At 38.7% G+C, this 21,078-nt stretch overlaps 1 protein-coding gene across 1 annotated transcript in view; it reads left to right on the forward strand.

Annotated features, from left to right (window-relative positions):
* Nucleotides 1-230: 230 nt before the first annotated feature.
* The window catches only part of fndc4a (fibronectin type III domain containing 4a), a 46,017-nt gene continuing 25,169 nt past the window's right edge, over nucleotides 231-21,078 (forward strand). The window contains exons 1-2 of the mRNA XM_048208368.1: nucleotides 231-837; nucleotides 20,102-20,217. Of these exons, the coding sequence (XP_048064325.1) occupies nucleotides 762-837; nucleotides 20,102-20,217 (192 nt within the window). The 5' untranslated portion in view covers nucleotides 231-761. The remainder of the gene's footprint in view (nucleotides 838-20,101; nucleotides 20,218-21,078) is intronic.

A 21,078-nucleotide genomic window follows, 5' to 3' on the forward strand; every position in this document is an offset into this window, starting at 1 on the left:
CTGAAAATGTGTATATGTAAAATGTATATGATCAAATACCAAAAAAAAGGTGGGGACCACCAATGAGACTTGATTCAATTCGAGCACTAAGCATATACAGTGATGAAATTTTGCAACAATTAGCATATTTTCTCAAACTTACCCCCCAAAACAAAATATGTTTTTCGGCAGCCTAAAAACATTTTCATGGAGGAAAAACGAACATACCTCATCTATGTCAGTGCTTGGTTACGTCTTTGTAATGAATGAGGGAACTCATTGAGGCATGAAGCAACACTGGGATCTCCACATTGTCTTGATGCGCGCACATTCATAAATGAATATATCTGCTGTCGCTCTGCCTCGCGTTCGCGCGCACCAGCGCTGGAGCTGACCGTGGTGCTGATCGCCGCGCGCTCGCTCAAGACCAGCACTGATATGCACGAGCGGTAGGATCTGAACACCTCCGACACTGAGATTGAACTTGACGCTCCCTCACAACCTGCGGTGTCGGAGGAGTCGAGCATGAACCTGGAGTGAGAAGGAAGCATTTTGGAAGTCGATGGAAAGTCAATATTAAACCTGCGGCTGACATGGACGTTCCGGCACGTGTTTTGACGTGTTTGAACAAGATGTCCATCGTGAGATTTTTGCCGTACTTTATTTAAGATGAGTTTATTTGGATGAACTCATAATCATTCATAATGTTGCTATAAACAAAGCTGTTTAGAAGCAAAAGAAGATAATTACATCCATTTGGATTCTTTGACATTTGTGGAGATATGGCTCGCATTCTTGTCCTTCTTAACTCAGTCGGACTGTTGCTCTTCGGTAGTGAAATGTTTCTGGTGGGGGCAAGTAAGTTTATTCTTACTATGAAGCATTTGTCTGATAATCAGTGTTCTGTCTTGTATTGAACAGATACATGTGTAATTCTTCAAATAACATTAACTGAACCCCTGCTGGTTTGCTTGGATGCTCTGTGTTTGGGTGTTTGAGCAAAATCATGTCTTGGAATAGGTTACATAAATATGACTGTGAGAGGCACCTCGAGATATCAATGATCTCCAATATGCTTTTAATATTGCAAAGACAAATACGGATGTTAACATGCTGACCAAACTGTGCTTTGACTGGTTAAGATTAAGCTGGACTAAATGATGAGTTTTCATCACAATTTAATTAAAAATAGTCAGAATTTTTAGCATACTAGTGCCAAGTAGTTGTTGTACTTTCACAGTAAGATTTTGTAAAAATTTACAAAATTAAAGAGTATTATTTTACAATAAATTACTGTAGTCAGAAATGTACAGTAAAATTAATGCATGACGGGTCATTTTCTTACAAATCACTGTGAATCAACAGCAAAATGATGCTTATTTTGCTGTGAATTCATATGATAAAGTGGTCTTTAACCATGCCACTGTAAGAAATTATATTGTTTAGTACTGTAATTGTTTTGAAGTCACCATTATGGTGATCAGTGTCCGTTTGCTCGGGATCTTGGACCTTGTATATTCATATTCAAATTTGTAATCTAGCCAAGTCAGAAGTGACAAATGAAAACATTTGTTTAAAGCTAGAATATAAAATAAGCTAATGGGCTGATTTTAAGTTAGGTCAAACTATTCTTACATTTTAGTGTTATTTTAGCATTAAGATTTTCCAATATCTTATTTCAAATTCATAACTGTTTGTAGATTGATCTTTCACAATAGTGAAACAACTGCTGAGATTTATCTTTGAAAGGTGTGACATCATCTTTTTTCTTATAAGCATCACATATGAGGCACGGACATCAATATATCAAAACTACAAAACACAGCAATGGCGACATTCAACAAATTGCAACAGATTGCAAAATAAAAAAAACAATACAAACTGCTAAAAGTGAACCAAAAATAAGTTCAGCAACACAAATAAAATACTCTGAATAGGCATAACCTATTCATGCTGCATTGCATGCTGGGTACCTTCATAGTGCATATGCACTATAGAAATACAATATGATATTGTTTGTTTACAGTCATTTTTGATTTCCAATACTGTAAACTCACTGTACAACCAAGCTTTTTTTTACAGTACAATTGTAAAAACTTGACTGAAAACAACAAAGTACTGTAGATTTTACAGTAAATTTCAGAGAGTGCAGTTAAATACAAGAGAAGTCCAAATTACTGTGAAAGTAATGCAGTAATTTCACACTAAAAACTGTAACAGTGTGGTTATGCTATTTATTACAAATAAATTAGTTGGTTATAAATGGTTAATTTGATTATATCAAGATATGAAAATGATATAATTGAAAATTTCCTCAGGTCAGGATAAACACAGTAATCAAGTTGTCTTCTATGACACTATTGCTGTCACATAATGGTGGTATGGAGTTCACAAGACGAGGTAGAATACAGGAAGGTAGACCTTTACTTCCATATAACAGGAGAAACTCAGGAAAAACCACTCTACATACAAACGAGAACCGACAGAGACTGAGAGAGAACACAGGGAATATATACAAGTCAAACAAAGGGGCAAAAGAGACTAATTAATAAGACACGCCTGAACTAAGGACACTAATTAAATGAGTAACTATGACAACAAACTAAAGGTGGGAAAACTAAACAAAGGAGGACATGTGACAAACTGAACAAGTGCAAAACAGACAGACATGTGATAATTGCATTGGTTAAATTAAAGATGAATTAAAAGTAAACAGTTCATCAAATGAACCAAAGCCTGCAGTGATTATTTATTATTTTAAGAAATCGCTGTTAACATGTATGCATTTTGGTAAATGCTTTTATCCAAAGCTACTTGCATTGCATTCAGGGTACATTTTAGAAGTTCATGCGTTCTCAAACCCATGACTTTGGCATTGCTAGCACCTTTCTCTATTTCTCTGTTTGAGCTACACAAATGCTTAAATCTTGTAAAATCCTGGCAATATTTTTAGAAAACAGCTTTTCTTGTATTCCTCTGGAATTTTTGGTTTTCAAGCATGAAATTGAAGGAATGGAAGCATGGCAGGAAAATGTTTTTCTGATCCTTTCCCTTATTTCTGATTGAGTCATCTGGGATTTTGTGGTTCTTTGATAAGGCAGCAGTTGGCGCTTCTGTTCCCACAAGCAGCGTTTCTGTCTGAAATATGAACACTTCCAGTGCTGAAAGTTGCCCCTCAGAAACCAGGACGCCTCTCCTTTTGCAAAATAGATTACACCTGTCAGAGAAAACATAACCGAATAGTGCAATATTCATTCTCAGCGGCTCCATATTAAAATAATAATTTGCTAGTGCATGTAATGCTAAATAACCTTTACACTTCATGCATTTAACATAAACACAAACACATGCAAACTGTAGGGAGTCGTGTCCAGTACAAATCAAGATTATGATCATGCAGCCTTAAATCTGTCCTAGTTTATGATCCAGAAGCAGCTTCTCTGCAGAGATTTAAGACTGGAATATAATTTAAATTCATCTTGGTGTGTTTACCCCGAACAACAGACACCTAAAATGAGCTAGTTAGTGTCATTCAGAGCACTGCACTGCTCAAAATACTACAGCAAATTCCCTTTCGGTTAAACACACGTTAGATCAAGGCTGAGATTGATGCTATCATATCTATGCATAGATCGTCTGTTCTTCTTCTTTTGTACTTTTTCCTGTTGTGGCAGTTAGCAAAAAGCATTGCATTACTGCGTGCGCCCCCTTCTGGATTGGAGTGTGCATCGCCTGTGACCGACTGTATTCATCATCTGACTGTATGAACCAAACCGTGACGTCAGTACCATAACGGTTTGAGACGAATACATGTACCGTTATACCCTTAGTTCTAATACTTCTGGGCATGTAATATAAATCCAGAGTATTTGTGCTGAAATTGGCTGCCTGTTAAAAATGGTCAGATTTCCAACACCTCATCTGGCCTGTGTTGAAGGTGACAAGAGAATTGCATCTGCAGGCCAGACCTGGTGTACTGTGGTCACCAATTACATTGACCTTAAACTGCCACACTGTCCAATTCCATCTCTTGTGGACCCAGGGAGGGGAAGTGTTCACGGATCACTGCTAGAGCCGACACAAACCAGTCGAATGGGTTTGCATAGCTAGGGACATCATTGTCCACAGGAAATGAGGTGGTACTGGTGCACGGGTTATATGGTGGAGCAGGAAGGCTTGACTGTGTTATCTCATTAGTCATTCGTAGGTATTTGTCTGTAAAGTGTAAGTCTAACACATGTACATTTTGATATTTTGGATAGACACTGAACATGCAATATTAACAAACAGACTATGCACAAATGTTATTATTTATGTTATTATTATTTAAAAACCTTTATAATTCATTCATCAATGTATTATTATGAGATTAATCAATTGATTTATTATATTTATAATAAATTAGATTATATATTATAGAAATCAGACAAAAATCAATAAATGTTACAATGTGAGACCATTTATATTTCAAACTCATAATAATAAGAGACTCAGCATGTGCTGTTGGGTAGCTATTGAGGGCATCTAGTTTTGAACAAAGAAAAGCAAAAATGTGTTTTAAAAAGGCTTTCAACATTTCCACACAGTGACAGAAGGATTAACTTTTGTTTGTGACTCTAACATGTGACACATCAAATGTAGGATACTCGTTTCAGGTCTCATAGAAAACAACATATTACACTACAAGGCCAAAAGTTGCATTTTAATTTAATTACAAATCATGGACTGTCAGAATATGTGCAAAAATTGTACACCTCGACGTTATGCAAATGTGTGGCTCATTGCATTAGTGGTGGGGATTTTTCAGCAGTTCTTTCTGAAGGCTATGCCAGCATAGCAACAATCTTTATGAGTGAGTAAATCGCTGAAACACCACTACTGCGTGTTATTCGGAGAAGTGCAATTGTCTGGGTTTGTTTGTTAGGATTTTCATTGGTGAAGCAAATCAGACATAGTAACTGGCAATATACTGTGTCTAAAATGTAATTTCTTATGATTATGAGTGAGTCATTGAATCATTCATTCAACCGAATCTTCAAACCCACTGATTCATTAATTCAGGAATGAAACGCCTCTATTGTGTGTTCAGAGACAGCTGGCTCTTTGACTTTGTTTGGAACTATTTTTGTTTGTGGAACAAAAACAGACAAAGTAACTGACTGTCATGGATTGGTGTGGCTTTACAACATGTGAGGAACAGGAGAATATACAGGAGAATAAACAAGGATGCTACATGTTAACATTGACGAGACCGAATGATGAAAGAACTCAGGGCTTAAATACATCAGGAGGTTAATCAACTGAACAGAAACAGGTGTGTGGAACCAATTACCAACCAAGGAAACTAACTAGGGAACACAGACAGGTAAACTGGGACTGAATACAATGAAAACGAAAACTGAACACACATTACACGGGCAAGTAAGTAAGTTTATCCAACTTTTTGCAAAGCGGGAATATGATATTTTCTGTAAATGTGCAAAACCTCTGATTCATTAGCTGCTATCTACCTAATTTATAATGTAAGAACGTAACTTAAATGTGCGAGGTTTCCGGTGTTATTTACTTCCAGTTATTTTTAGCTTTTTATGTTGCTTGATATTGCAAATCGATATTTTTTACCTAATTATTTTAATGTATTGTCATGATTATAAGGACACTGGTTTGTAGAACAAATAGTTTTACCGTTTACTGCACTTTGTAAATTGGAAGTCTTGCACATCCACAGAAAATAGCTTATACTTCTGCTTTGCAAAATAAGGTGGATAGTAGGGGTGTAGTGGGGTTTAGTATACAGTCAGATGACAAATACAGTCAGTGAGGGGCGATCCACACTCCAGTCCAGAAGGGGGCATGCGTGGTAATGCAATGCTGTTTGCTAACCACCAGTACAGGAAAAAGAGCAAAAGAAGAAGAACAATCTATGCATATATATATGTTTACATGTAATCTCTCAATCAGTTTTTCAATTGCAGAAAGACATCAATAAAACAGCTTGAGAATAATATCTCACGTAGCATTACATTTACCTCAGGCAAGTCATTTAGTGTCCACAGCATGTTAGTTCACTAGAGAAATGAACTCTAGAGGAGCATTTCACTAAATATATACACTATATTAGCTTATATATGTTACGGTATGGTGGTGTAGAGATGAGGCAGATACGGATTTCCACAATTATAGACAATACTTTAATCAACACGGGCAAGGAGTAACCAAACATACACTTAACATAAACAGAGAACGGACAAGGAGTGCAGGGAGTGAGTGCATTATATAGGAGTGCTAACAATAGAGTCCAGGTGCAGGTGATCTGTGATGATGAGGAGCTGACGAGGGAAGTGAGTGCAGGTGTGGAGAACAGGAGGATCATGGGAATTGAAGTCCAGGGAAACAAGGGTTCTGTGACATTACCCCCCCCTCCCGGTAGGCGCGTCCTCGCGCCGTAGATGAAACAACCGGGAGGGGGGCGGGCGCCCTGGAGACCTCAAGCTGGTGCAGGGGGAGGAGCAAACTGGAGTGGAGGTCTCCAGGGCAGGTTCAAAAGCCATGGCAGGTCAGGGGCTGAAGGCAGCCATGGGGTAGGAAAATGTCAGGGGCTGAAGGCAGCCATGGCGGGTCAGGGGCTGAAGGCAGCCATGGCGGGTCAGGGGCTGAAGGCAGCCATGGCGGGTCAGGGGCTGCAGCGGGCAGCCGGGCAGCCATGGCGGGTCAGGAGCCGAAGCCTTCGAGGCGTTGAGCCCAGGCGTCGCTGAAGGACTGGCGGGTGATGGCAGAACCGAAGGCTCCGCCGACCGAAGCGCAGCCGGGGCTCCAGAAGGCCGCAGTAGAACAAGGATGACAGACAACAAAGTGAACACCGGGGGGAGTGAGGAGGCCAACTGGAACTGAGGGACGGAGGGACGGAGCGGAGACGGAGGAGTGCAGTCCAGAGGGGAAGGCAGGCAGACGAGGGACCAAGGTGTGAGCGGAGGCAGGATGGAGACTGGTGAGACTAGTGGCCTGATGGACAACGGTGGAGCAGAGGGAGGTTGGAGCCGGGGTGACGGTAATCGCCCAGAGGTCCGAGGTGGAGATCTGGGCGAGGGGGCTAGAGGTGAAGGTTCAGTGTATACATAAATGGGAGGAGGCGGGAGAGGGAGGCAGGGAGGGAAAACAGTCTTTACAAAGTTCATAATGAAGGGCTCGGTGGCGGAGACTGGCGCTGCTTGCTCGGCGGCGAAGACTGGCGCTGCTTGCTCGGCGGCGGAGACTGGCGCTGCTTGCTCGGCGGCGGAGACTGGCGCTGCTTGCCCGGCGGCGGAGACTGGAGCGGCTTGCTCGGCGGAGACTGGAGCGGCTAGCTCGGCGGAGACTGGAGCGGCTTGCTCGGCGGAGACTGGAGCGGCTTGCTCGGCGGAGACTGGAGCGGCTTGCTCGGCGGAGACTGGAGCGGCTTGCTCGGCGGAGACTGGAGCGGCTTGCTCGGCGGAGACTGGAGCGGCTTGCTCGGCGGAGACTGGAGCGGCTTGCTCGGCGGAGACTGGAGCGGCTTGCTCGGCGGAGACTGGAGAGCTTGGCTCGGCGGAGACTGGAGAGCTTGGCTCGGCGGAGACTGGAGAGCTTGGCTCGGCGGAGACTGGAGAGCTTGGCTCGGCGGAGACTGGAGAACTTGGCTCGGCGGAGACTGGAGAACTTGGCTCGGCGGAGACTGGAGAACTTGGCTCGGCGGAGACTGGAGAACTTGGCTCGGCGGAGACTGGAGAACTTGGCTCTGTCCAAAAGTCTATAAGCCAGGCCACCTCACTTGGTGGCTCGCACAGGGTTGGAGCTGCAGGCTCGGAAAGGGCTGGAGCGGGCTCGTTCATCCCCTCAAATACAATTAAAATCCCCACAGGCACTGGAGCTGGCTCTGTGGGGACTGGAGCGGGCTCTGGAGAGACTGGAGCGGGCTCTGGAGAGACTGGAGCGGGCTCTGGAGAGACTGGAGCGGGCTCTGGAGAGACTGGAGCGGGCTCTGGTGAGACTGGAGCGGCTTGCTTCCTCCTCCTCCGCTTACGGGACCCAGTTGAGGATTGTGGGTTCCGTGTGGGGCAGGCAGGGAGTTCGCTGGAAAAGTATGCGGAGGAAGCCGGAGGTTGACTGACTGGCCCGGCCAACCGTGTCTCTGGATGGACTAGAGACAGACACCCATCCTGAACCCAATCAACGATAAATTTGGAATCATTTAACCACAAAATGGAATTTATGGTTTCGCTTAAGGAGAAACGATAATCGGGTTCACTAAAACGGATGGTGTCATCATCTAGTCCATCCAGAAACAGGGAGATCAAAACTGCTTCAGGCCAGTCAGACACATAAGCGAGCTCAACGAACTCCTCCACATACCTCTCCAGCGAACGACCTACCTGCAGGAGCCCGATAAGGCGATCGCTGGCTGTCAGGGTGAGAGGCGTTGGAGGAGCTGGATCCAGGGAGCCGGGGAAAGTCCACGAGTCCATGTTCTTTCCTTTTCCTTTTTTTTTTTTTTTTTTTTTTCTTGTGGAAATCCAGTCCGTTTATGGTCCGTTCTTCTGTTACGGTATGGTGGTGTAGAGATGAGGCAGATACGGATTTCCACAATTATAGACAATACTTTAATCAACACGGGCAAGGAGTAACCAAACATACACTTAACATAAACAGAGAACGGACAAGGAGTGCAGGGAGTGAGTGCATTATATAGGAGTGCTAACAATAGAGTCCAGGTGCAGGTGATCTGTGATGATGAGGAGCTGACGAGGGAAGTGAGTGCAGGTGTGGAGAACAGGAGGATCATGGGAATTGAAGTCCAGGGAAACAAGGGTTCTGTGACAATATATTCATTACCTGTCTTAATTATTTAATATATGTTTAAATAAATTTGTCATGAAAACAAGTTATGACAGTAACTGTGTAAATGATCATATTTCAAAAATGAATTGGGGTAGGAAAATAATTGAAAAATAATTTTATAATTAGATTTAGAAGTTAATGCAAAACCTGCCTTATGTACAATTTACTTGCAATTTATTTGAGTTTTGATTATTATATCTAAAAATAAACAGCAACTGAATTTAATAGTTTGGGCTCTGATGTTTATTGTAACCTTATATTATATATTATAGTAACGTGCAAGAAACATATTTTTTTTTATTATTATTAAGAAAAATGTTAATTATAATTACATTTATTTAAAGAGCGAGACACAATTTGTTCGATAAACCACTGTTTAATAAAAAAGAAAATTTTATGTCTAGTTTTCTTCCCCCTGCTGTACCGAACCAGCACCAAACTGTGACTTCAATACCGAGGTACGTACTGAACCATCATGTTTGTGCACTGTTACACTCCTAGTGGATAGGTAAGATTATAAGAATAAACAAGTGCAGTAAATGGTAAAACTGTTTGCGATACAAACCAATGTGTTTATCATTACCATAATAAATTAAAAAAATATATATGCTAAATAACTGCTAAAATAACAACTTAAATAACTGGAGGTGGATGACACCGGAACACTTGCACATTCAAGTTACAATGGCATTTCCATCAGAAATAAGTTGGATATACCTGTATGTATAAACATCATACTTACAATCATGTTTCTCTTGCATCCCATGCTTGAGTTCTCCATCTTGTCCTTGGAAAACTCAATGACCGTTGAAGTGTGGTCTGGTGTTACAGTGACACCTCGCTCCGCCGGGAAAGTGCAGTGCTCCCCTGAGGCTGAGACATGCTCCTCTGCTGATAGAGCACCCTGCAGCTCCGTCATTGTCTACCCTGAGAGGATCAGACAGCATTTCACCAAATCTATCATGAAGCACTAACCCCTTACCAGAACCCCTTGCATGCCTGGAGGTCATTAAAGCATGAGATAACATAGTGATGGACAGAGATGTGTGAGAGCGTTGCCACATTTAGGTGGTGAAGACAAATGATTTTGTGTTGTGTTCTCTTTATCACATTCACCAAACAGACCTCAGAGGATTCTTTGTTTGGATGTTCAAGGAATCAGTATACACATTTGCAATTTAAACAGAGGTTGGGAGGACTTGCATTACTTAAAGAAAAAAGAAGAAAAGTGCAATCCAGATTATTTTTTTTTTTTGCAGCCTAAATGTTTATTTTTAGCCAGCAGGATGAAAGCCACGCAAAATTCTGCCTTTAAATGCTGCTGACTTCGTGCACACATGTTCATTCTGCTTTCATTTACTTGTGGATTTTCATTGAACTTGCATGTTGAAGGTCTCTTTTGAAGTAGATTTTGGAGCTGCTCTCAGTCATGAAGACCAGCTGAAGTGCTGCTGTGTGTCTGTTTCATGATTACTCTGACAGGATGTGTGTCTCATGTGGCCTTTTGCTTTTTAACTGTACGCTCGGTGTGTTACCCAAGGTGACCTGCACTCTTTTTTCTGTTATGTAATATATCTGAGTGCATCTGACTTGTGCTTAAGTGGTTGAGACGTGATAGAGATATACGTAACGCAAAGTCTTATTTCGCTTAAAATGTATTCTGGTTTTATGTGGGTCTTGGCTTTATTAGCATTATAAACATATAAATCACTTCTTGTTAGGTACTAATGGAAGTAAGCAAAGCTTGCATCATATTCGTCAACTTTTGCAGTGCACATTTGTGTGATATTTTAATGTCTGACATGTATTTTTAGTAAGGATATGGACAACAGTAGTTACTAAGGATTGATACCTTCCATATTGTCCTATATTTGCTGCAACATATGACTTTAAAGTGATAGTCCACTCAAAAATTAAGATTTTGTTGTTATATTCCCACTTATTTCTCACACAGTCTTTCTGCTGCAGTATGATTTTTTTGAAACACAAAATGAGATGTGCTGCAGAATTTTAGAGCTTCCATTTTCCTTACAACAAAAGTGGAAGCTGATTTAAGACATATAATATAATATATGAGCAATATCACACGAGTAGCCGTGCAATATGGCTGTATATCAGCACAGCTGTGATTTGGTTGTAGGTAATCACAGCATGCCGATATACAGTCATATCACATGGCTACTAGTGTGATATTCCGTTTATACAACAGTTCGACGGCATGAGTGTGTAAATAAATAAGAAATAACAACGGAGTGTCTTTAAAACCCTCTTTTGTGAAGAATTACTTCCTTCCGCCACAGATGCAAATCTCAAGTTGACAGTTGGACCAAGACTTTGTTACTAATTCTAAAACGTCACTTTAGAACTAGTAACGAAGGAACGTTGAGTTGCTTCATTGAAACTCATTGTATTTTGTACAGTATTATTGAGAGAGAGAGAGAGAGAGAGAGAGCGAGCCTGACTGAGCATTACCTGTGTCTGATATAACATTCATTCTTCAGGTCAATGTCCATAATATTGTATATTATTTATAAATTATAATATATAATATTGTATATAATTTATAATATCCATTATAAAAATCAGTTTGAATGTCCAATGAGGAAAGCGATCTTTGTCTTTACAGTAGGATTTTCCATAACAGCGCTAAAACAACATACTTTGTTTACAAAAGTCCCTTTCAATTTAAAAGTCTCTTGCGACTGACTCATTCACTCGTAAAGTTTGCCACCATCTAATGGCGTATTAATGTAACTTTCACTCAATCCATATTACACACTAATGGACCCTTTCTCAATACCAAATACAACATATTATTTATATAAAATAATATTTATTGAACAATATTTAAAGGAACAACAATAGCCATTATGAATGACAATAGGAAATAAACACCATTATACAATTCAAACGTACAAAAGCAGTGCTCTACAGGAAGTTAAATATAGCCTTATTATTAAGTGAGGGTCTATTATTTGCTCTGGAACAAGTAATAGATTAATAAGACCAAAGATTGTCTGTTTTATGTACCCAAAATGAAATATCTCATGTGTAACCACTCGAAGCACTGGCTGAGATGAAGCTGTTCTCTGCGGGTACTCGAGCACTGAACGGCTGCTGACGGCCTGGAGATCTTTTCTCTGAAAACGTCTAAACAAATCGTAAAATAGGTGCTATATATGATTAAATATGAGTCACATATTTCAGGTCTAAACAGCTACATTCTCACCTTAAAACTCTCAGCCACCATCACTTCAAGCGGAGTGATACAAATGGTAAGTGCTGTTATCACTAGAATATTGCACGGCTCTCAGCCAATCAGATTCGAGAACCATAAAGAATAGTTGTATATAATATAATATAATATAATATAATATAATTTTTGTAGCAGTATCAATCACCCAACAAATGCTTAGAGATGTGTAATGCATTGGAAAATAATTTTAGACTGGAATGAGATTGGGTGGGTACTGTACATAATGAAAAATTTCATTTTTTTGTGTTTTAATATTTTCATTATTCAGGCAGTGAGATAAAACATTGCACATAATTCTGACAGTACCACCATAACTCACGTCTTACTTTATCTAAACAGTTATTTTCCACATCGCTAAAGAGCTTATGCCTGGCCATGTATCATAATTTATTTGAAGGTACTTTCAACCCCTATTACTTCAAGGACAATGAGCTCTTGCAAGAGAAGAGTGAGGTAAATGTCATGCCTAAAATGACAAAAAAAAAAAAAAAAAAAACGGATGAATTATTTTCCCAGTCAGTGAAGAATGTTCATTATATAAAGTTAATATATATATTTTTTTTTTTTAAAAGAAGAAGGAAAAAAGAAGGCTATTCATTAGTCATTAGTACATTCTGTGCACTTGGCATCAAACTGCATGGTTACTAGAATGGATTCTTAGTCATTTGGGACTTTGATGTGTTTTGATGAATGTACAAACATTTGCTGCTTTCTGTGAAAAAAATCACCAGTTGTAATCATGAGACGTAATTGAATAGACTCTGAGGTGCAAATACAATTGGTGATGTGGCAGAAATGACCCCTGCAGATTTTCTCCCATGATGTCAGTTTATGAAAATCTTTCATTTTCACTTCACTGAGCATCTGCTGGACAGATGGAGTGAAACTGGCTCGGCGTTTAGTTCCAAACTGTAACAACACACTATAAAGTGACTTCTTCTTACACCAATGAACAAAAACAATATTATTTAGCCTTTTTTATTATCTGACAAATGTGTCTGAAAATTATTTGGATGATGAAAATATCTTGAGACAATACTTAGTTCTGGTTGAGTGAGTGATTTATTTAAAAAAATGTTTAGACACAGGTTTTTATTCATGAACTTTTAGTGAGTGATTGAATCATTCACTTAACCGATTCGTTTAACAGCTGATTCATTCAGGAACAAAAGACTGCTACTGAGTTGCAAGACAGCTCTAGGTTTGTTTGTACAAACCCGATTCCAAAAAAGTTGGGACACTGAACAAATTGTGAATAAAAACATAATGCAATGATGTGGAAGTTTCAAATTTCAATATTTTATTCAGAATACAACATAGATGACATATCAAACGTTTAAACTGAGAAAATGTATCATTTTAAGGGAAAAATAAGTTGATTTTAAATTTCATGGCATCAACACATCTCAAAAAAGTTGGGTCAAGGCCATGTTTACCACTGTGTGGCATCCCCTCTTCTTTTTATAACAGTCTGCAAACGTCTGGGGACTGAGGAGACAAGTTGCTCAAGTTTAGGAATAGGAATGTTGTCCCATTCTTGTCTAATACAGGCTTCTAGTTGCTCAACTGTCTTAGGTCTTCTTTGTAGCATCTTCCTCTTTATGATGCACCAAATGTTTTCTATGGGTGAAAGATCTGGACTGCAGGCTGGCCATTTCAGTACCCGGATCCTTCTTCTACGCAGCCATGATGTTGTAATTGATGCAGTATGTGGTCTGGCATTGTCATGTTGGAAAATGCAAGGACTTCCCTGAAAGAGACGACGTCTGGATGGGAGCATATGTTGTTCTAGAACTTGGATATACCTTTCAGCATTGGTGGTGCCTTTCCAGATGTGTAAGCTGCCCATGCCACATGCACTCATGCAACCCCATACCATCAGAGATGCAGGCTTTCTGAACTGAGCGCTGATAACAACTTGGGTTGTCCTTGTCCTCTTTAGTCCGGATGACATGGCGTCCCAGTTTTCCAAAAAGAACTTCAAATTTCGATTCGTCTGACCCCAGAACAGTTTTCCACTTTGCCACAGTCTATTTTAAATGAGCCTTGGCCCAGAGAAGGGATCATGTTTAGATATGGCTTCTTTTTTGACCTATAGAGTTTTAGTCGGCAACGACGAATGGTACAGTGGATTGTGTTCACCGACAATGTTTTCTGGAAGTATTCCTGAGCCCATGTTGTGATTTCCATTACAGTAGCATTCCTGTATGTGATGCAGTGCCGTCTAAGGGCCCGAAGATCACGGGCATCCATTATGGTTTTCCGGCCTTGACCCTTACGCACAGAGATTGTTCCAGATTCTCTGAATCTTTAGATGATATTATGCACTGTAGATGATGATAACTTTAAACACTTTGCAATTTTTCTCTGAGAAACTCCTTTCTGATATTGCTCCACTATTTTTGGCCGCAGCATTGGGGGAATTGGTGATCCTCTGCCCATCTTGACTTCTGAGAGACACTGCCACTCTGAGAGGCTCTTTTTATACCCAATCATGTTGCCAATTGACCTAATAAGTTGCAAATTGGTCCTCCAGCTGTTCCTTATATGTACATTTAACTTTTCCGGCCACTTATTGCTACCTGTCCCAACTTTTTTGAAATGTGTAGCTCTCATGAAATCCAAAATGAGCCAATATTTGGCATGACATTTCAAAATGTCTCACTTTCAACATTTGATATGTTATCTATATACTACTGTGAATAAAATATAAGTTTATGAGATTTGTAAATTATTGCATTCCTTTTTTATTCACAATTTGTACAGTGTCCCAACTTTTTTGGAATTGGGTTTGTAACTATTTTCATTCATGAAGCAAAACAAAGTAGCGATATTGTCTAAAATCGAAGTCTCAGTATTTACTTGTTAATTCTTGCAATTGTGCTGTTTTTCCTTGTGCTTACAGCCGAAAGTATACCTTTGTCCACATTCCATGTTGCCTGTTTGCATGTGTGATATTGTAGAAATATCTTATATAACATATATATCCTCCACCAGTGTAGATGTAGAGCTTAATAATAACCCCTTGCACACAGCATTACACAAAAACAACCATGTAGCTACAAATCCGGAGACTCATTAAAATGTAAGGTTTGATGCATGTGACCCATAGACGCTTTGATGTGCGAGTCAGTCTTCGCCAAGGTGGCCCTCTCCTTCCTCAAAATGATTATCCGTGGTGCAGAGCTGGAGTCAGACTTCTCTCCATCCAATTTACACAGCCATTGCTGAGGGCAAGGAAGACCAGCATAATCAGCCATGACCCCCATTGTGTATGATGATCATAGCTGCATGGAAACGAGTCCTGCCATACTAGTGACCTCCTAGGGCGTCAACACAAGACATTGATTATCAGTGTGATACTCAGTATGATCCTTCAGCATTGTGATACATTATGGGGTTTGTTGCCAATGGTTAGCTCTGAAGAAAAGCGGACGGATGCCGAATGCAGATCCAAGCTCCTCTGCTTGCCTTATGTTGTATTGACTTTTTTTTTGTTGTTGTTGGCACTTTCCATAAATACATCACACTTTGGTTTTCCATGTTGTTTTAAAGCATTAAAGCATTTTTTGTTGTTGTGAGAACTTATATTATGTTAGACATGTTAGATAAACTATCTAACAATAAATTCACCTAGCTTTAGAAGTAGGTATTGTTCAAAAACATGTACTGTTGTCAAATATCATCCTCCAAGGGGTGCTTGATTATGATTTGACTTTTTTAACTTTAGTTAGTGTGTAATGTTGCTGTTTGAGCATAAACAACATCTGCAAAGTTACGATGCTCAAAGTTCAATGCAAAGGGAGATATTTTCTTTTACAGAATTCGCTGTTTAAGGACTACAACAAACGACTGGTAGGGACTACAACGAGTTGGTGACATCACTAGCCCTAAAATTTACATAAACCCCGCCTCTAGGAACACACAACAAAGGGGGCGGGGTCATATTGGGCTGCTTTAGAGAAGAGGAAGAGTTGTTGTAGTAGAGTGTTGTTGACATGCCGTCATTTTACGCCGGACTGCTTCACAAATAAGGGTCAATTCAATGAAAAAAGATGAACATGACGGCACATGCTAGTGGATGAGTTGAATCAACTCCACAGCAACTACATAAATTTATCCACTAACCATTCAGAAACGTCCAGTTTCATTCTAAAAGTTGTAACTTCTTCCTGAGTCTCTCCATCAGTGTCGACTCCGGTTTGAACAATGTAAGGCTGAACACCGTTACTGACAATCCTCATTTTGGCTGCGTGAGATTCTCCAGCTTTATTGTTGTTGAGCTGTTAAAGCTCCGCCCTCTTCTAGAGCAGCAGCTCATTTGCATTTAAAGGGACACACAAAAGCGGCGCGTTTTTGCTCACACCCAAATAGGGGCAAATTTGACAAGCTATAATAAATGATCTGTGGGGTATTTTGAGCTGAAACTTTACAGACACATTCTGGGGACACCAGAGACTTATATTATATCTTGTTAAAAGGCGCATTAGGTCCCCTTTCAACTTTTTGTGAATTTACAATCATGCTGTTTTTCCTTGTGCCTACAGCCGAAAGTAAACTTCCCTTGTCCACATTCCACTCCAACGTAACTAAATGACCAAATCTGTCATATCCTTAAATACATAAATTTTTGCTAATTTAATATTTGTAGAAATATGACTCTCTCTTTTTTAAATAAATGTTACTGTATAAAATGTTAATTCTTTATATTTCTTCTCATTTATTATTGATCAGAAGAAATATGATTATGTTGTATGATTTTCAGGCATTATATTTTGTACTCTACTATTTGAAAGTGCCTGTTAATTTTGTGGCCCTTTGGAAAAGATACATCACGAATCATTGTGCAACAAGCCACAGCTTATTTCAAAACAGCTGTTATGTAACTCAGCTAAGAGTCTGTATTTGTTATTGTGGATGTTATTGCATGGGTTTGGGTGCAAGAACAAAAAAACCACCCCTTCCCCTTTTTGCAATCGCCCACACAAACACATAAAGTCCATTAGAGCACTGCTCAGAGGAGATGCTAGAAAATGCTCTCGCAGTTCAGTCTAGTTCACCGCCTTTCTATTTTCTCCACAGCGACAGAGGCATGTGCTGGAGTATTGGATCTGTCACTGTTCTCCTCTGCTTTTTGTGAGACTAATTAGCTTGTCTATTGCTCCCTAAATCATGATCGAGCACTCTACAGCTGAGCTAAATTAAAGAAAAGGTCCCATGTAAAAGTCCCATATAGGACAGTGTGCTGGATTCAATCAATTTCAGAAAGCATCTTCAATAAAATATATAGTCGTGAAGAGAATACATCTGCTCTATATCCTTTTATTTGCATTTCTGTGTTTTTAATGAAACTTGGCTTATTTTATTTTATTTTATTAAATCCCTGGTGATTTCTGCCACTGTCAGATTCAGTCACTTCTCATTTGATCACAAATGAAGCGGTAAACTGGTAATATAGCAAACACATAATGGACCCAAACAACTTTTCAAGATAGCAATTTAAACATGTTGCCCAGGGGGGTTGTACTAGCATTAAGGAAAAAGGAATGTACTGTAGCTTTGCATAAAACATCTGTGGGTATGAGGTTAGCTTTTAGAGAGAGCTGTAGACCCTCAGAGCTGGTAAGAAGAGATAGAGCCGTAGAGTAAATGTTTTTCTTCCTAAATCTGATTGGTCAGATTGGAAAGCTTTCTTGGCAAGCGACTCAGACAGTCTATAAAACGACAGCAAATTAAAACAGAGCACAGCAACATATTTCAATACTGTGGATTATTGTTGTGTTTTCATGGGAAGGTAATAGCTTGTCCATGACTTGTTGTTTGACAGTAGGTTATTGCTTTAGACGTTTTCATGTCTTGGCTGTACTAGTCTATGGCAGCCAATGATTTCTATCATTATCACTGTACATTTAATAACATACTGTAGGCTGTGTCCAAAAGCTTAGTCAGCTGACTTGTTGCCTCATTTGCGCGTGAAGGAACCTCACTAAACTGATTTCGGACAGAAGCGTAATGTTTTAATGATCTACAACAAAACAGAAAGAGCTTTGGTGATAAGCGAATATTTAATTACACTCTAAAAACTAATTCAGGGGACCTTTAGTCATTACTTAAATATATATATTGTTGTGAAATAAAAAATCAAGTTCTGAAATGCTGTTTGACTTTTTACTTGTAATTGTTATTTTATTGAGCTTGGATGACACACAAATTATGCCTATTGATTCGATATACTATCATGACTTGTTATAGTTTAACATTTTCAGTTAATCAAAAATGTATTTAATTTTAAGTTCTGTTAATGTAAAATACAACCTGATGACGTGTAGACGTGTTTCATTGTTTTGAGTTGTATGAACACTTCTTTTAATTTAGACGAACTTAAGTTAAGTGAAACTGGGTTGGGATTTATATTTCCCATCATGCTTTGCCTATGGCACTTGAAAGGGAGAGTAAATGCTAAAATTAAGTGTTATATAATGTTTTTTGCACAAGATTAATGGTAAGGGAGATTTAGCAGTAATTAGTGTTTTGTTATACTAATTTAGAAGCTAATTTTTCTGTTAATGTGGGTTTTTGGAGATTTACCATCATGGTGACAAGTGGTGCTTGGTAAGTTCATGTTACTTAGAAATGTGTTTTATTGTGTCCAAAAAGCGTCTTCACCTTACTTAAAACATTATGTTGGATCAACTTAAATAGTTGCATTCATGTTGACAATTATTAAGTTCATGTTACTTAGAAATGTGTTTTTATTGTGGCAAAAAAACGTCTTCACCTTACTTAAAACATTATGTTGGATCAACTTAAATAGTTGCATTCATGTTGACAATTAATAAGTTCATGTTACTTAGAAATGTGTTTTATTGTGTCCAAAAAGCGTCTTCGCCTTACTTAAAACATTATGTTGGATCAACTTAAATAGTTGCATTTATGTTGACAATTATTAAGTTCATGTTACTTAGAAATGTGTTTTTATTGTGGCAAAAAAGCGTCTTCACCTTACTTAAAACATTATGTTGGATCAACTCAAAATATTGCTTTGAATTAGTGTAATTCTCCCAGTTGGCTTAAGTTAAAAATTCTAGTGGAAAACGTTAACATATTTTTTTTTTGTTGAACCAATGTTTTATTTTTTAGTGTGTACTACAATTCTAATTTCTCACTAGAAATGGCATCAAAAGTAGACATACCAACTTTCATACCCGTTCACACCTATGAAGATAATGATAAAGATATAGTTCCAAAAATTGTTCTAAATATAAAAGAATGTCCACACCACAGCTATAACGATAATGTTATAGAGAATGATATCGTTGGGATTTTTTCCAGCTGCTGAACGATAAAACACTGACAGCCAATCAGAATCCATTCTAATTTAAGGGCTCGCGTAGTTAAAATGGCAGACGACATTGCGAAGTCCAGAAAACGCCACCACTGTTTCAAGGATACTTTAAAGAAAAATGTATATATGGAAAACAATCGGTTATACCCTCTGAACAATATATATATATGAACGATGTATGCTAGGCTAGAAAACAGTGTAAAGTAAAATTACCTCAGGTATCCAGCGCTAGTTTCGACAACATTGTCTTGCTTTCTTTGAAGTTGCAGTGAAAAAGACTAGGTGTTGTTTTTCTTCCACTATATTGACTTCATCAGCTAAATTCACTGTTAGATTAGATCGATTACACTAGCTAGATTCACTCGCAACATAGCCTGCTGAGGACATCTGCTGGTTAAAGCCACGTAAATGCAACAAGAACAGCAAAAACATGTTCAATGACGTTGTACACACTTTGAAACCGCAGTGCGCGAGATTAGAATAATCAGACCGTTATCGTCCGCTAATATAGTTATTGTTATAGTTATTATCCATATAGTTATCGTTCTTAGCGTGAACGGGCCTTAACTGTCACAGAATGGGATATCAAAGGCAACGAAGGATACATCTATGCTGCCTTCAAAAATCAAAGATTCATAGTTAATTTCATATTTATCTTGTGTTTCTAGACCGTCCACCCGCTCCGGTTAATGTGTCGGTCATGCACCTGAGAGCTGATTCAGCAACCGTGTCCTGGGAGGTGCCCGAGGGTGACATCATCATTGGCTTTTCCATCTCCCAACAGGTAGATCACTTTTCAAGGAATATGTTTACGCAAAATATACCCTGTCAATTCTAATATTTCTAAGTGTGTGGAGATTGGCAGCTTGTGTGCTTTCTGTAAACAAGCAGAAGAGACATCTGCACGTTTGTTTTTGATTGCCTTATATCCAAACAATTTTGGACTGACCTTGGCTCTTATATATTTGATTTTGAACAATGTTAAACACTCTTTTAGCTTTAAAGATATTATTTTTTTTATTATAATTCATTCTGTAAGCAAAATGGGATCCCACCTTTCCTCCCTTCTTTTTATTTTTTTCTTTGTAAAGAACAAAAAAAAAAAAACCTTTAAGATTTTTTTAATAATATGAAGAAATATTTAAAACAAATCCCAGTAATTGTGCTTTACTTGTATATCTGTGTCTGTGTGTTTTTGGATGAATACATATTTGTATTGTGTTTCCCTGACTTATCAAAGTTTGTTATACTGTAGTTATGTCTATTCTCAACATTAACTCATCTCAAATTTCTAATCATAGTATTTTCAGGGTCTAAAATACCTTGTATGTATATATATATATATATATAATATATATAATATATATATATATATATATATATATTTCTTTTTCCAAACTTTTATTTTTCTTTTACTTTCTTTTAGCTGCTTTGTTTAGGGGGGTAACCGCTGCATTTCTGCTGTTCCGTCAGTGATATCTGCTGTCAGAGCGTTAATATGCATTTTCATTCAGCGTGTCTAGAACTTTCATAAAGTTTTCTAACAACTTTCACACCTTCATGCTACCTTTTATTTAGTAAATGCATTCCGTAATTGTGTTTTTGGTAATATTTAGATGTAGAGGGATTTGTGTCATTTTCTTAT

Source organism: Megalobrama amblycephala, linkage group LG11 (assembly GCF_018812025.1).
Source record: "Megalobrama amblycephala isolate DHTTF-2021 linkage group LG11, ASM1881202v1, whole genome shotgun sequence".
NCBI classification, from domain to species: domain Eukaryota; kingdom Metazoa; phylum Chordata; class Actinopteri; order Cypriniformes; family Xenocyprididae; genus Megalobrama; species Megalobrama amblycephala.